This window comes from Stegostoma tigrinum, chromosome 29, assembly GCF_030684315.1.
Source record: "Stegostoma tigrinum isolate sSteTig4 chromosome 29, sSteTig4.hap1, whole genome shotgun sequence".
NCBI lineage: Eukaryota > Metazoa > Chordata > Chondrichthyes > Orectolobiformes > Stegostomatidae > Stegostoma > Stegostoma tigrinum.
Window position 1 is genome coordinate 17,754,850 of NC_081382.1, and position 15,442 is coordinate 17,770,291.

At 37.8% G+C, this 15,442-nt stretch overlaps 1 protein-coding gene across 2 annotated transcripts in view; it reads right to left on the reverse strand.

The window, feature by feature from the left end:
- The window catches only part of cacna1ba (calcium channel, voltage-dependent, N type, alpha 1B subunit, a), a 566,885-nt gene that overhangs the window by 165,718 nt on the left and 385,725 nt on the right, over window positions 1–15,442 (reverse strand). For both annotated transcript variants that reach the window (XM_059638405.1, XM_059638404.1), the window contains exons 11-18: window positions 15,055–15,108; window positions 10,953–11,156; window positions 9,559–9,671; window positions 9,356–9,468; window positions 7,686–7,817; window positions 6,090–6,162; window positions 2,506–2,623; window positions 1,412–1,479 (exon numbers count right to left, since the gene is read on the reverse strand). In XM_059638405.1, coding sequence (XP_059494388.1) covers window positions 1,412–1,479; window positions 2,506–2,623; window positions 6,090–6,162; window positions 7,686–7,817; window positions 9,356–9,468; window positions 9,559–9,671; window positions 10,953–11,156; window positions 15,055–15,108 — 875 coding nt within the window. The remainder of the gene's footprint in view (window positions 1–1,411; window positions 1,480–2,505; window positions 2,624–6,089; window positions 6,163–7,685; window positions 7,818–9,355; window positions 9,469–9,558; window positions 9,672–10,952; window positions 11,157–15,054; window positions 15,109–15,442) is intronic.

Here is a 15,442-nt window from a genome sequence, read left to right on the forward strand (position 1 = left end):
CACCTGCAGAAACTTATTATCTGACACTCAACTTAAACCAGTCGGATCATTTTTTGATCTGTCTGCCCTAAATCTCTCTGCCTATAAACTCTGGGTCTGTATGCCCTGCCCTCTCACTGCACCTGATGAAGGGACTGCGCTTTGAAAACTTGCAATTTCAAATAAACCTGTTGGATTATAACCTGGTGGTGTGGGTCTTTGGAACTGAGATTGATGACACTTGTTGCTGTCCATTGTTATGGAATCAGCAGTGACTTGGGAGTCTAATAGTATTTCTCATACTGTACTTACATGAGGACTGTACAATTGCAAAAAATAGTTTGTAGACAGTATCCATTGACTCTATTGCCAAGACTAGCACAAGGTGTATAAAAAATGGTGTACTTAGGGGCAAAATTTTGGGGGTCAACACGAGCTTGACATTACTTGAGTATATATGGAAAGAAAAAAGATACACTGCAGACAATCTTACAGATATTTATGGGAATACAAACTAAATGTAAATCTTGGCTTTTAGGCTGCATTTACTGAATCTGCTCACAAGTATGACAGAAATGCTACATTGCTAGTAAATGTTACTGCTGATGAACTTTTAGACTTTTAATAATCAATTAACTTAAAATTAAAAAATGTTTATTGCTATTGTTTTTAATCGCACGCTTCCTGTTGAAAATACTTCTTCCTTTCCGCTTCACTTCATTTGAAATGTTTTACTTTTCATATGGTTTTCAAGATGATGGAGGACAAATGGCATATTTGCAATTTTTGAACAAATAACACAGGTAAGTGTTGTAAGTAAGTGTTCACTACAGATAATTTTAAAAGAAATGATTGGTAAAATATGCTTCATATATGGACATTGGGATCTTTTCAGTTCAAAACAAGTCGTGTATTGGACGCCGCAATCCGACTTCTCCCACAGCCTATCGAAAATGTTTCTGGCATCTGTCTACTGACAACATGTGTGAAAACAATTACCAGTAGGGTGAAACATTTTGATTCCCATTGCATCATCTCTTTATCTCTACAGTGACTGTATACATACATTTGGCCCACTTTGGCTGGAAATGGAAACATCCAACACTTAATAACTATAATTGTACAATTCAATTGTGTCAGACAAGCTTCTGAGCTGAATATAATAGGAATTAAACTCATTATGTGTGATGTGCAATTAATTATGTTGTTTCTATAATGTTTGGTTTGTCAAATTAGTGTCTTCAAGAGATCAAGGGTTTTTCACATGTAAAATGTTCAGCTCCATAATGAAATTAATGTGTTCCTCAACATAACAAGATGCTGTTTAGTGTTTCACTGTAAGCAAGCTATACAACAAAAGCCAAAAGGAATCAATGATGTTCCACCTAAACATATCTATTCTACAATGAAGGCAATGAATTGAAATGCAAACCTTTGTCAGCTCTTGTGCATTTGCCAGGTTGTCAACTGCAATGGCCAAGAAGACATTGAGAAGTGTATCTGTTTGTGATAAAGCTCAGGAAAAATACTTGCTTTAAGATCAGAATTTAAAGATCATTAAAAGCTTGCACTATAGATTTTGCTCTCCAACCTCATCTATTGAGTGATCCAATTCCACACATGTTCAGGCCTTTGAATGGAAGACTGAGTTGTGTAGTGGGACAAATCTATCCAGGATTTGTGATATTGCAAGTTGGTTTACAGTTCAGATGGCAGGATGAACAAATTTTGACTGCAAGATATTAGTAGAGTTGAGGTTGGTTGGCTCGCTGAGCTGGTTTGTTGTTTTGCAGACATTTCGTTACCGTGCTTGGTAACATCCTCAGTGCACCCTCTGGTGTGTTTTCCCGCCTGGTTTTTAAACTCTGGTCTGTTGAGATGGATCGCCTCACTTCTGGTTTTCCTTCATAGTGGAATGTTTATGGGGTCGAGTTCAATGTGTTTATTAATAGCCTGCTTCGTGGAGTGTCGTGCTTCCAGGAGTTCTCGTGCTTGTCCCTGCCTAGCCTATCCCAGGATCTTGGTGTTGTCCCAGTCAAAGTCATGTCTGATAGTTCAAATGAGACAACACCAAGATCCTGGGACAGGCTAGGCAGGGACAAGCACGAGAACTCTTGGAAGCACGACACTCCACGAATCAGGCTATTAATAAACACATTGAACTCGACCCCATAAACATTCCACTATGAAGGAAACCTGGAAGTGAGGCGACCCATCTCAATGGACCCCAGAGTTTAGAAACCAGGCAGGAAAACACACCGAAGCTTCATCAGAGGCTGCACTGAAGATGTTACTCAGCATGGTAATGAAACGTCAGTGAAACAACAAACCAGCTTAGCGAGCCAAACAACCTCAACACTCACAAGCCGAGCTACAGATCTACTCCAAAACCTTAGATATTAGTAGAATATTACTTCCTTATCAAATATGTGCCATTTGGTTGAATTGAAATTCAAGACATTCCACATTAACTGGTTATTAATAAGAACCTGAGCACTGCAAAGATGATCAAGTTACAAAGGATACAATTCCCAAACAGTGTCAAGATAATAAAATAAACAGATGAAAACATTCCTTTTTTAACTCCTCCTTGTGATTCAATTCCAAAATACATAACTGCATTCCAGTCTTCTCCTGTCAAGATCTGTGCAATTAATAATAGAAGAACAGCATTAATATATATCATCTATGTTACAGATTGGAAAGCTTAAACGGTTGTGAAGATATTTTAATTATCTACAAATCTGAAGTGTTGATTTAAAACTAATTGCAGAAAGATTTTCAACACCTTTTAACTATCAAAGTCTCCATCTTAGGGTGGCACGGTGGCTCAGTGGTTAGCACTGCAGCCTCACAGCACCAGGGACCTGGGTCCGATTCCAGCCTCGGGGAACTGTCTGTGTGGAGTTTGCACATTCTCCCCATGTCTGCATGGGTTTCCTCCAGGTGCTCTAGTTTCCTCGCACAGTCCAAAGATGTGCCAGTTAGGTGGATTGGCCATGCTAAATTGCCCGTAGTGTTCAGGGGTGTGTAGATTAGGTGGGTTATAGGGGGATGGATCTGGGTGGGATGCTCCAAGGGGTGGGGTGGACTTGTTGGGCCGAAGGGCCTGTTTCCACACTGTAGAGAATCTAATCATAAAAATGTACTTCTTAGATGTTGAACTTTTAACTTTTGTTATTGCTAGAAACAATGTGCAAGGATTAACACCAAAAATCTCACAATGTTGATGGATATTTTTCAAGCTGGTGGAAGGTTTGTAATGAAGTTCCCCGTGGAGGGAGCTGTCGCTCCTTTTCCTGATTATATATAAATGATTTATAGTGTGATGGCACAGAGGACAATTTCAACATTTAGTTGTGATTCAAAACTTGGAGGGATTGTAAACTGTGAGGGGAACAATGTAGAGCTCCTGAATGACATGGACAAGCTGGATGGATTGCTGGCAGATGAAGTTCAATACATAAGAAGTGGAGATGCTTTTGATAGGCGGGGTGTGGAAAATTGACATAAAAGAAATGTACAATTCTAAAGAGAGTGCAAAAGAAGAGAGTTTTGGATATATGTGTGATTATTAAAGGTGGCAGTACGGGTGGAGAAATCTGTTAATAAAGCCCAGAATACCTTATGCTGTATTAATAGGGGTGTAAAATAGCAAGGATGTGATGCTGAACTTACATTAGACACTTGTTTGACCTCAGTTGGAATGCTATGTATAGTTCTGGGTGCCACACTGTAGAAGAATGTGAGCACATTGCAGATAGCGCTGAAGATACATGATAAACATGAGTTATGATAGTATTTTGGAGACATTAGGAACTCTTTTCCTTGGAGAAAAGCAAGCATTGAAAAAATCCGATATAAGTTTTCAATATCATGAGGAGGCTGGATAGAGAAACTGTTCCTGTTTGTAAAACTATCAAGAACAAGAGGGCACAGATTTAAAGTGATTTGCAGATTTTTGAGAAAAGCAACTTTTCACACAGAGTTGTTAGGGTTTGGAATACCCTGCCTGGAATGTTGTGATGGCAGGTATTCAAGGGGATCATAGAGATTACTTAAGTAGGAACATGGAAAAGATAGGAGAGTGGCACTAAATCATAATACTTGTCTGGAAAGCTAGTGCAAGCAGAATGGGCCAAATGGGCTCCTTCATCATCATTACGTGCTTCTGTTATACCAAAGCTGACTTTCAGCTCACCAGTTAGGAACAGCTGGAAATACAGTGCTTAAACTGAGGCAGCTGCCTGTGCTGGGTCAGTGGAGAAATGATTAAAAGGGAGATGGCGAGGCTGACAGACAGAATCTTGCAAAGCATAGAGCATGTCTAAGTTTTTTCACTCAATGTATATCCTTGCTTACTATGATCTGCCTGTATTGCTCATAAACAAAGATGTTCACTGTACTTAGGCACACATGATAACAAATAAATCAAACATACAGAGTTTATTAGTCTAGCAGCAGTCTTATTTCGCATTTCAAGGGAAAGAGAATAGTGCATGGGCATGTGACACATCCTAGTGTATAAAGTCATGATTCACTTTTATGGTCATTAGGGCACTAATATTTGCCTAAATACCGGCCCAAAATATGTAGTTACTGATGACATTGGACCCAAGAAATCATAACATGTGAAAAAACACCTGAATTTATTTCCACCCCTTGAGAGCAATCTGACAGCTAGGGCGGCAGGGGGAGCAAAGAATTGGGAGTAATGGTTGGATCAGTGTACATATAAAAATGTAAGTAGGTAGAGAAATGCCAGACATTTGAAGAGATTCTGGGGGGATGTTTCCTGTTTTGGGATGGGGAGGTTGTGGGGGGAATGTACATATGGGGGAACAGTTTAAAAGTAAGGGGTCTCCCCTTTAATACGAAATGTGGAGGGATTTCTTCTCTCAGAGGAGTTGTTGGCCTTTGGAACTCTCTCCCCAAAGAGGATTGGAGGCTGCAGCACTGTGTATATTCAAGGCTGAGTTAGACAGATTTTTAATTGACAAGTGAAATAAGGGTTACTGGGAGCAGGCAGCAAAGTGGAGTTAAGGTCACAATGAGATCAGCAATGATCTCATTGAATGACAGGGCTGGTTCAAGGGGCTGAGTGGCCTAAACTCCGCCCTATTTTTCATGGTGCTGCTGGAACTGAAGATTTGATGGCCCTCTGAAAGACAGACAGCTCTTGGAGGTGAGGCATCCTCCAGCATGGGGGCCTTAGTTGACAGATGACTGTATAATCTGGTCAGGCCTTTCAGATTTTTCCATGTTAAATCGAGGCTAAAAATGTCAGTCTTATTGAAAGATACTGACCCGAGATTGTTAAAATAGTCAACATTATGATGTTGTATCGTTTTTTCTAAGTTTAGCCAGCATGATACAATCATTGACTTGATCATTTATATTAAGTAATCATACATAGGTGTACAATTAACACAAAAATGATGTACTAATTCTCTCATAACTTAATTTTTTAAGCAGAGGCTTTTGTTGTAGCGTGAATTAATCAAATGTGCAGATTCATCAGACTTTGGGTTCATATGTCTTCCTTTCCCTCGCAATACACTCTCCCTATTGTATAATAGTTTAGTAAGCTAGCTGAGCTCTCTGGTTTCTCAAACAAAAGATATTCCTCATAGAATGAGAAGGCTTTCTAACTGTAAGGCCATTACAGCTGGTCCTTATTTTTACTTCATGTCACATCATTGCTTTTCAGCAGAGATCACTGAAAAGCAATCGGAAGCAAGAAGCATGGCTAATGTGTGGTGTTAGTGACCCAGAAGCTCTGCAGTCACTTGTAGTGTCCTTGCTTTCCCTCAGCACAACACCATCAATTGAGTCAAATTAGTAGCTCCATGCTTAATATTCTGAATTGTGCACATTTGATTAATTGCAGATGTCTACTCTCATTATCAGAGCGGGCAGCGAGTGTGTAAAACCCAGAAAATCAGTCAAGTCCACAGGTGATCCATAGTCATGACAAGAAATGTAGTTTACGATTTGTGTTCATTGCAAGTTAATTGTAAGCAAAAGTGAGCAATAAATACGACACAATTAAAAAGTAGAAACGATTTTAAAATAACTTAGTTCACTCAGAAAAGACACATTTGTGTTACCTGGAACACAGTAAGAATTGCAGCAGGAAATGTATCAAAATTTGTCGGTGGGGTTCCATCTTCAAAATTAAACCTAGAGATGAACCAGAACCACAGTTGAGTTAGCACCTTTTTCCATTGTTTAACACTTGTAGTGGTTTGGCTTACTGCTATAGCCCAATATAAGTTCCCACAGCAGTCTAGTAATAACATTGATTCACAGTGTGGTTCTCAGACAAAACCTGTTGAACGGTTTTAATGATGGAAGTGCCCGTGGTAAGCAGGCCGTGCAGACAAATGGGGGATCACGTGAGATTCATTTGTGTTGTGACACCATTCGCTCTGGATTTTTAGAACATGCATGAGAACCCATAAAAGATGGAAGGCTATTAGCTTGTATGTAATTGAATTTGGTAAAAGACAACCTCTACCTTAAGCTATGAATTCATTCTCAAAGCATTGGAAATGTTTTCTAAATAGCACTGTGAATATATGACATGACCAACAAGATTGCCAGCTTTCTCATTCTTTCAACTGCTAAGTATCTCTTATCTTTTAACTGAGTCTTTGATCATAGGCTCCATGAAATTTTGTTTTCTTTTGTTCCTCAAGTGAAAATATATCAGCTCACTTATTCCTTCCCATGTCTGTACATAGATCCCTATTCTGGAAATAAAACTTATTGCACTTTAACTCTACAGTGAAGCTTTGGAAGATACTTTATATCTCCTCCTTCTCATATGGAAACTGGACTATAAAGGGATTAAAAGGGAGGATCTGCTATTTTAGTGCTAGAAACAGCTGTGACAAATCCAGTCAAGCTAAACTTGTAAGCATCAGAAGGCAGGGTTAGAAATTTGAAATAAAATCTTGTCTGCTTCTTGTGGGCTAAGAAGTGCAGGCATTCTTAATGGATAGCAGAAGAAAATCTTATGCTTCTTCTGGCCCTTGCTTCTATTCTCCAGACTTTGATTTCCCTTACTAAATCATCCCAACCATTTACCTTGTGCCAACAACTATTCCCGTGGTTTCCTGATGGTACATCTATTTTGTGTAATTTTGTCCAACAGGCAGCTACTTCTTGCCTGCCTCACAGCCACTTTAACTGTTCACTGGACTACACTTACACCGGGTGATAACTGAGCCTATATTTCCTTAGGAGATACAACATACATCAGTGCTTCCCCAAATTTTTCCTGACTGTGACCCCATTTTAAGGCTGGAAAATTATCATGGCCCAAGTAAGATCTGTAGCATGGAGAGGGAGATCTGCGAGAGTGAGGAGTCATGCATGTTGGAGACCTCTTTGATAGTTACACCTCAGTCAGAGCTCATGGTGACCACTGCTGTCTTGTTACTCATGACCTCAACACTTCAGCTTGCCATCCTACTTTAGGGTTCAGGGCCCTCATTGGAAAGTCCCGACCTATACCCTCAGTTGGTCTTCTTAACAGAGTACAGGCATGTAAGCCTCTCATCTCCATATGATTTCTTCTGCTGTCCTTCCCTTTTCAATCTTCCTAGTCTTATAGTTCAGCAGTTCATCTTTTATTTACGTTACCCAATGATTACAAAAAAATCTGATCTTAAATTCATATTGGACTTGAGCATACTTACTGTCCTCCAAAGAGCTGCATTCCAAGTAAGGCAAAGACTACAATGAACAGGAAAAGCAGGAATAGCAGGCTGATGATAGATTTCATGGAATTCAGCAAAGATACTACCAGATTACGTAATGAATTCCAGTACCTACAAAGAGGAAAAAAAAATCTTAATAAAACACTAACAACAATGATACTCTTTTAGTATCTTTCCGGATCATGAACACTTTTAAATAAATATTGTCCATTTTTCTATGAGTTCAATCTTAAAATAAAATGCTTAAAAGAAATTTAAAAATCTTTTTACTGAATTCTGAATGAGTTATTGGATAAATAATGATCATCCTCTTATGTTTCTTCATATTATGAATTTTAAAGAGACTTTTACAGAATAAATGGATTATTAAATGGCTTAAAATTGGAAAGATTTGGGAACTCAGATTAACGCTGCAAGGCAATAAAGTGCTTAAGGCTTATGTTCAACTTGTGAATAATGAACAGAACTCACGTCTCTCATGGGCATAGGCTGCATGGTCTCCTTCAACAATGTAAGATTGTATGAATCAAAGTGCTGCAAGGCACTACAGATGCTATGAGTTTAATAGAAAGGTGTGTGTTTGTTACTTTGTTCGATAAATGTCCAACTGCAAAGATTATATTATAGTAAGATATTTTATGTGGTACTGTGGATTACTGAAGTGACTTGCATGAGGGACCTGTCATATCAGTATCGAAATAATATTTAGCAGGACAATATTTCTCAACCCCATAAGATAGTGGGCATGTGGAACTGGCTGTCAAAAATGAAGTTTAATTAGGGTCAATTAATACTTTTAGAAAGGTAAATGGACCCTTATATGTATGTTGAGGAATTTAGCTAATGGGAGAGAGATTAGATTAGATCCCCTACAGTGTGAAAACAGGCCCTTCGGCCCTACAAGTCCACACCACCCCTTGAAGCATCCCACCCAGACCCATCCCCCATAACCCTGCTCCTTGATTTTTATTTTCCATATTAGGGTGAAAACAGTGATCTTTCCTGAAAGAGGTCATGTTGATGGCAATGATGATTGGGGAACTACTTATTGGAATAATCACAAATTAACTTTGGATTTGGTATTTTTGATGAGCCAAATGGCCTTTTCTCATTTTGGATTTCATGTTTTTATCCCAGGTTCAAATAAGGATATAATTCTTGTTGAGTATGTACACAACTCTACAATTCTTATGTTGCTTGTTCATGTAGCCAGAAAGTCTGTGATGGATATTGGATGCCTAGATGTAAATATATTCATATAACTGGCTATTTCCAGCAACAAGACAAATTACACAATCAGCAAACTGTTTACTGATGACAATAAAATGTCTTGCCATCTTCTCACTTATGTTATCCAATGGAACAAATATCAACTGATGCAATGAATATAAAACTAATAAAATCTTCACAGGAGAAACAACTGAATTGTTCAAAATTCATACATAAACTGGCACAGTAAAGAACTGAATCTGGTGCAGAATGGAACAAAGCTGTAATAAATGTACATTATAGTGTGTTAGAGTTTACAAAATCTACAGCTTGAACCAAAAAAGAAACCTTGCACTGCAAATAACAATTATCTTTTATTTCCAAGATAATATTTTACAAGAAACTGAAAAGAAGTTCACAACAACTGATATCCTCCTTACTTGGTTACTTTGAAGATTCTGAGCAGGCGAAGTGCTCTGAGAACACTTATGCCAAAGGAAGTACCTGGCTTCACAGCAGCCCAGATTACCTCAAAAATACTGCCAACAATCACCTGCAAAAACATTGTACAACACATGTTTAAGATGGTGAGCTCTGCCAAATAGTATTTCTATTTTCTGCAATCGCACAATTGCATCCTTACCCCAAAATCAAAACAATTGAATGAAGAATGGAAGTATGTTCTTGGTCCCAAACCATACATTTTCAGTGACATCTCAGTCAGAAAAAGCCCCAGGAAAACAAATTCAGCAAAATCTGAAACAAAAATTGTTTGTTAATGTTTTACACAGTCCATTACAAACATGCAACATAGTTTACATAATAGCAACTCATCAGGGGAACCACTTGCAACTGTTTCCTGGTGTATAATAACTAATAAGCTTTACAGCTGTATGGCTCTCTACAGCTCCTCTATGTAGCCACGTACTGTATTCTAACTTGTGTACAGGTCAACTTGTTAATGGACTCCATGTCACCCTTCTGCTCCAGCAATCAAAACCAATCCTACTTCTCCGCTCATTCCCCCATTGCCTGTAATTTCCTCTCCTTCAACTGTTTACTTGTTTTAATATTGAAAATTGCAACAGTTCCTTTTTCAACTGCTCTATAATCGAGCCAACTTTGTGCCAAAATAGGCTCTTCATAATTTCTCACATTAACTTTTAGAATTATGTATTTCTAAATTGGGAGTAACATGACTGAAGTAAGTTGGGTAGGAATATAAAAGTCAAATGCAAAAACTTTACAAAGATATATGAAGCGCAATTTGAGTATTGATGAAGAAAAGACACACTTTATTGAAGCTTTTCAACTTCCATTCTTCAGTACAATGCTTAACAGTTAGCAATGCAAAGGGAAAATTATTTATACTCTATGAGAGAATAAAGATGATTGGTCAGAAAATGAACTGAGATCAGCAGGGATATTGTAATGGAGAATGCGCCAATTGGATGATGACTGACAGTTACCTGCTAAATTCAATATCAATTCATTTTAAAGCAGGCTGCTGATCTTGATTGGCCAAGGCATTGCCCTTGACTAACATCTATCTTTGTGAGTTGATTTTGTGTGACTGTGTGTGTGTGACTGAGAGAGAATTTGGTTGAATGTGTCTGTGTGTGCATATGTCTGTGTGAGTGTGTCTGCACTTGTGTGTGTGTATGAGTGTTGTTGACGAATCATCAGCTGGAAAAGTGGATTGTGCTAGACTCTTTAGCTACCTGCCCCCACTGTTATGTGAGACACTTTCTTGTTTCAAGCAGCATACAACATAGCAAGTAAATACCTGATGTAGGAGTTTGTGTATGCTACTCTTCCTGGAATGAGTAAATTACTGAAAAATATTAAGTCATAAATGTCATAGTGAAAGTGGATTCCCTCTTTACATGCAGAGACAATATCAACATTGAGGTGTACTGAGGCCTCAGTTTTTGCCAGGATCAATGAAAATATCTCTATAAACATCATTGAACCAAACAGAAGCAACATGAAAATATATTTGACAAATAGCTAAAAATTACTGTCTTGCATACTTACATAGAGCCTCAGTGAGCCACACTGGCTGGTCATAGTGGACAATTGCAACACAGAGTGTATTAAGTGCCACCACGCAGAGGACAATCCAGTAAAAACTCTGTGATTTCACCATGCGTCTAATGAAGAAACGAAATCTTTTCTCCTTCCTCCGAAAATAGGAGGAGCTGTCATTTTTAACACTTTTCAGGCTAGGTCGGGTAAATCCTGGGAAACGGAAAGTAAATTAAAATTATAAAATGTGATGTTATTGTAATTGTATCAAAAGAGTCGGTGATGTTCTCTGTAAAAGTTTAATTTACAAAACTTCAAGTCCATTGGTTTATCTGAATGTTAAAGTTAAATATATTAACTGGAATACTGTGCAGCAAATGTATTGGAGACCAGGGACTCCTTTTTATATAATATTATTTAAAATGATTTGTGACTACTTATTTAGTCGTGGCTCTTAAAATGTTCTGCTTTAAATAAGCATAATTATTCATTCACTCTCTTTTTAACAAACTACTGTCAGTTAATTATTCATGACAGCATCAATTTGCACAAATGACTCTTTAATTATCTGGTTGGCGGTAGAATTGAAGGTCATGAGAATAACTCTAGATAAACAATCAGATATTCTCTAAAAAACAGTGCTGCTTATATTCCTGGCTTCTGGATGAAAGTTGATTGCAGACAGCATCTGGTCAGGGCCAAATGACTGCAATGTTGTGATGAAAATATATTCAAGCCTGCTGCTTGATTTGGAAATACATGGTTGAATGAATTCAACCCACCATTGTTGGAATGGAAGTCTCCTCATGGATCTCCATCTCCCAAATGAAATGACAATTGGACAATTGCTGGTCAGTTCTGAGTGAGCACAATAAACAGTGTAATGCAGCTCATGACTGAGGATCAATTGGTACTAGGTTGCCAGTCTCACCACATTTCCTGAATTGCAACTGTGCTGAGGAATGGATCTCACAAAGGACATAGTACATGTTGTGTGGCTGCAAGTTGAGGTTCTCAGCCATAGGAACAGAAATAGGCCATTCTGCCCTTCCAGCCTGTTCCATTACTTGTTAAACCATCGACAATACGCAGTTTAATCCATCTGTCCTCTTTGATTATGTTACCTTTATTGTCCGGTCTAATAAAAACAAATCAACCTCGGTTTGGAAATTGGCAATTAACAAAGTCTCAACAAATCTTTGGACATATGGTTGACTTTGTGTTCAGGCAGAACTCAGGTCAGCTGGATGGCCTATTTCTGCCTTATTTTTACCCTGCATCTAATCATAGTCACAATTGAGCTCAATGTGTTTGATGGCAATAAAGAAAGAAAATACTGAGTATTCCAATAAGACTTTTCTTTATGCCAAGCAGCAGGAAGTTTGTAAGAAAGGATGACATCTCATTCTCATGCTGTTCAATAGTTATTTTCTATTACCCAGATATAGTGCAACATTTCTGGATAAGTAGCAAGGCTTCCAAAATTAGTGCAAGAGACAGTGTTTGGAAAATTGGCAGCATATCTGACTAATAAAGTATCTCCAGTCTTTCTTCTCTCTTGGGAAGAATCCTCTAGTAAGACAAGCAAACGGTAAGTGTTTATCACAGGGATGAACTCAGTTTATGCCTCTGTAGTATTTAGTTCTGATGTGCATTTTTCTTGTGTAAAAACTTGCACATTTTAATACGTAGGATCTAAAACAGTCAAAACTGTAAGTATAATTAAACTGCCCAAAAGAGGCCACGAAACCCCCTACATCATTACGTAATATCCATCACACTACCTTGTTTCCACAATAAGATTCAAATTTGCATATTCCCACAGCAAGTTCTCATTGGTTGCTATGGTAACACATTACTTGGAATATTTAACTTAGTTCAAAAGCAAACTGAGTGATTTTGTTACTTATTTTTATCAGGCTGTCAATTTCTCAAGAATCTCAGTCGTAAAGATAAGGAGTTCATTGATCAATTCTGGTTAAAAGCAGGAAATGTTTATAGCTAATTGAGATGATGAGCTGGTGTTTGTATGCAATTATCTCAGTGATGATTCTCAAAGAAAAATTATTCTGACAGAGGATTGTTACAGACTCCAGAACACATTCTTAGTTATCCTGTTACTACAGACGTGATTTTTTTTGTGGATGCTCAACTTGATGCACAGAAAATGTGTCTGGAAAGCTTAATAGGTAACAATAGATTGAAGTAGCAAATTTACACTCCACTGGTACCCAGTTGGTGCCATTAATGCGTTGTGTCAAATTTCAAACAACATTTTCAAGCAAATGCATCTTAATAGCAATAAACCAAACAATTTGCTAGTGCAGTCTTCCAACAGGTCTTAGAAAGGGAGACTGCCGCAGAAGACAGGCAAAAAAAACATCCAAAGAAATATGAAATTGAGTGGTAGAGGAAGTAGCAAGTAAAAACATAAACAATACTCTAGAATGAAATCACTGACGTTCTCCTCCAATTAAAATTTGATGCCTTTTTTTCTTAAATTCTGCTGGATAAGACTTTCAGCCTACTGCAGGGTAGGTGATCTGAGTTGGCTTTCTACTTAATAATGCATGGTCACACAAGTGGACAGTTCACCATACTACCATTTTCAATACAGTATCTTTCCACTAATTAGTTGCTGCAGCTATTCAAATGATGGCGCAATTCCAATGTGAATTGTGTTCAAGAAAAAAACGCTGTGAGTGTTATTTTGTTTCAGATGCTTTATTTGAATTACTGGATAACCTAAATGATTTAGCATAAAGTATGAGTGAATTAACAACAGAGGGGAGTCCACATGATTAATCTTAATTTGTTAATATTAGTATTTTTTACATTTAAACTGTAATCTCAAAGTGTAAAGAAGAAAACGATGGGAAGCCTGAACTGCATATTTGCTGTTGCAACTGTAATTTGAAAACATTGCATGTAATGATACAACACACTATGGCACTGTACACATACAATGAGGAACAAGTGTGGCTTTCAGATGAATTCGGCAATTGGGGCAGGATGAACAGATATTCTGTCTGAAGTGTTATGCTTTCATTAGAACACCCTGTGTGTACTTTGGTTTACCATGTTTCAGTGTATCCATTGGCTGGAGATTGTAATTACAGGATGATTTTACAGAGACCATTTCCATTACAAGTGCGGACACAGTGATTTATAAATGGATAAACTGACAGGAGTTGCATACAGGTGGAAAATTTTAAACATATTATGAAGTTGGACTCATTATTTTGAGAGTTACTTGTGTGAGCCAACTGACATTCTCTGCCATTTTAGACAGAATAATGAAATTCACGAAAGATCACAACTTCCTGTCGTACCCTTAAAGAAAAGTTTCATCTGTCTTCCCCCATGTCTTTAATAGCTCACGAAAGTCATGGACTGTTCCCTCAAGCTGAAAAGACCCAAATGTAGTTTCAGTTTTATCAAGGTTGACAGGCTGAAACCAGGAAACAATAGGCCGCTAGTTTCACTTCATTAAAATTGATATGATGGTCAAAGTTTAATAGTGCTCACTCTGATCTGTGCCATGCACATTAGCAAAATCATTCCATTGAAGAACAGGAACTAATTTTACAAAATTCAACCACTGCTCTGTAGATGTGGAGACAAGCAGAAGGAAAGGGATGGTGATGTACAATGAGTCAAGGATGAAAGTTGGAAAGTGAAATTAAGGCAACAATCAGATCAGCAAAGATCTTATCAGATGCTGCAGCAGACTTAAGTAGCCAAATGGCTTACTCCTGCTTCTATTTCTTCCATTTTACCTCCAATTCTGGCTTAACGTTAATGATTGGTTTCTGAACAGAAACCAGTTATCAAAAGACAGGGGCAAGATGAAGGTAATGAAACAAAACAATCGATCAACAATAAAAAACATGTTAAAAATATTTACTTAATCCACACTCACATAGGGAGTCTTGCTGTGGAGAACACAGATTGGATAATGGCGCTGCAGCGTTACATTGAAGTAATTTGATGGATGGGACTCTATGCATTTTACCAATAGTGTCACCAAATCACACAGGTGGATCAAAAAAAGAGCCAAAAATGAAATGTTGATGATATGAGATGCAGAAATAATTAAAATAACACTAACTGCTGCTGGCGTCATCTACAGAAACTGCTGCAGGCTTCGGATCCGCTCCAGCTCCTTTAAAAAAAAGGGAAAAGTGCAGCTCTTTTTTAAAAAAAACAAAAACATTTTTTTGACAAAATGCGCTGTCTTCTTTTCTTTTAAAATACAAACCCAGAGATCATGCTGCATGCAATCTCTATCATAACTGACCTAGCATATTATCTTAGATTTTCATCATCTCCTTCTCTGCCTTAAGAGTTAAAAAGGACATCCAAAGGGTCCATCTACATTTCCAATGACACGTTGCTTATCTGATGGTTTAGAATGCTGCTTTTAGTTTCAACTTAAGCATGATATGATATGATGATAGTCTCTGTCTGTTGGTCTGGTTGCTTTAATTTCCAACTTT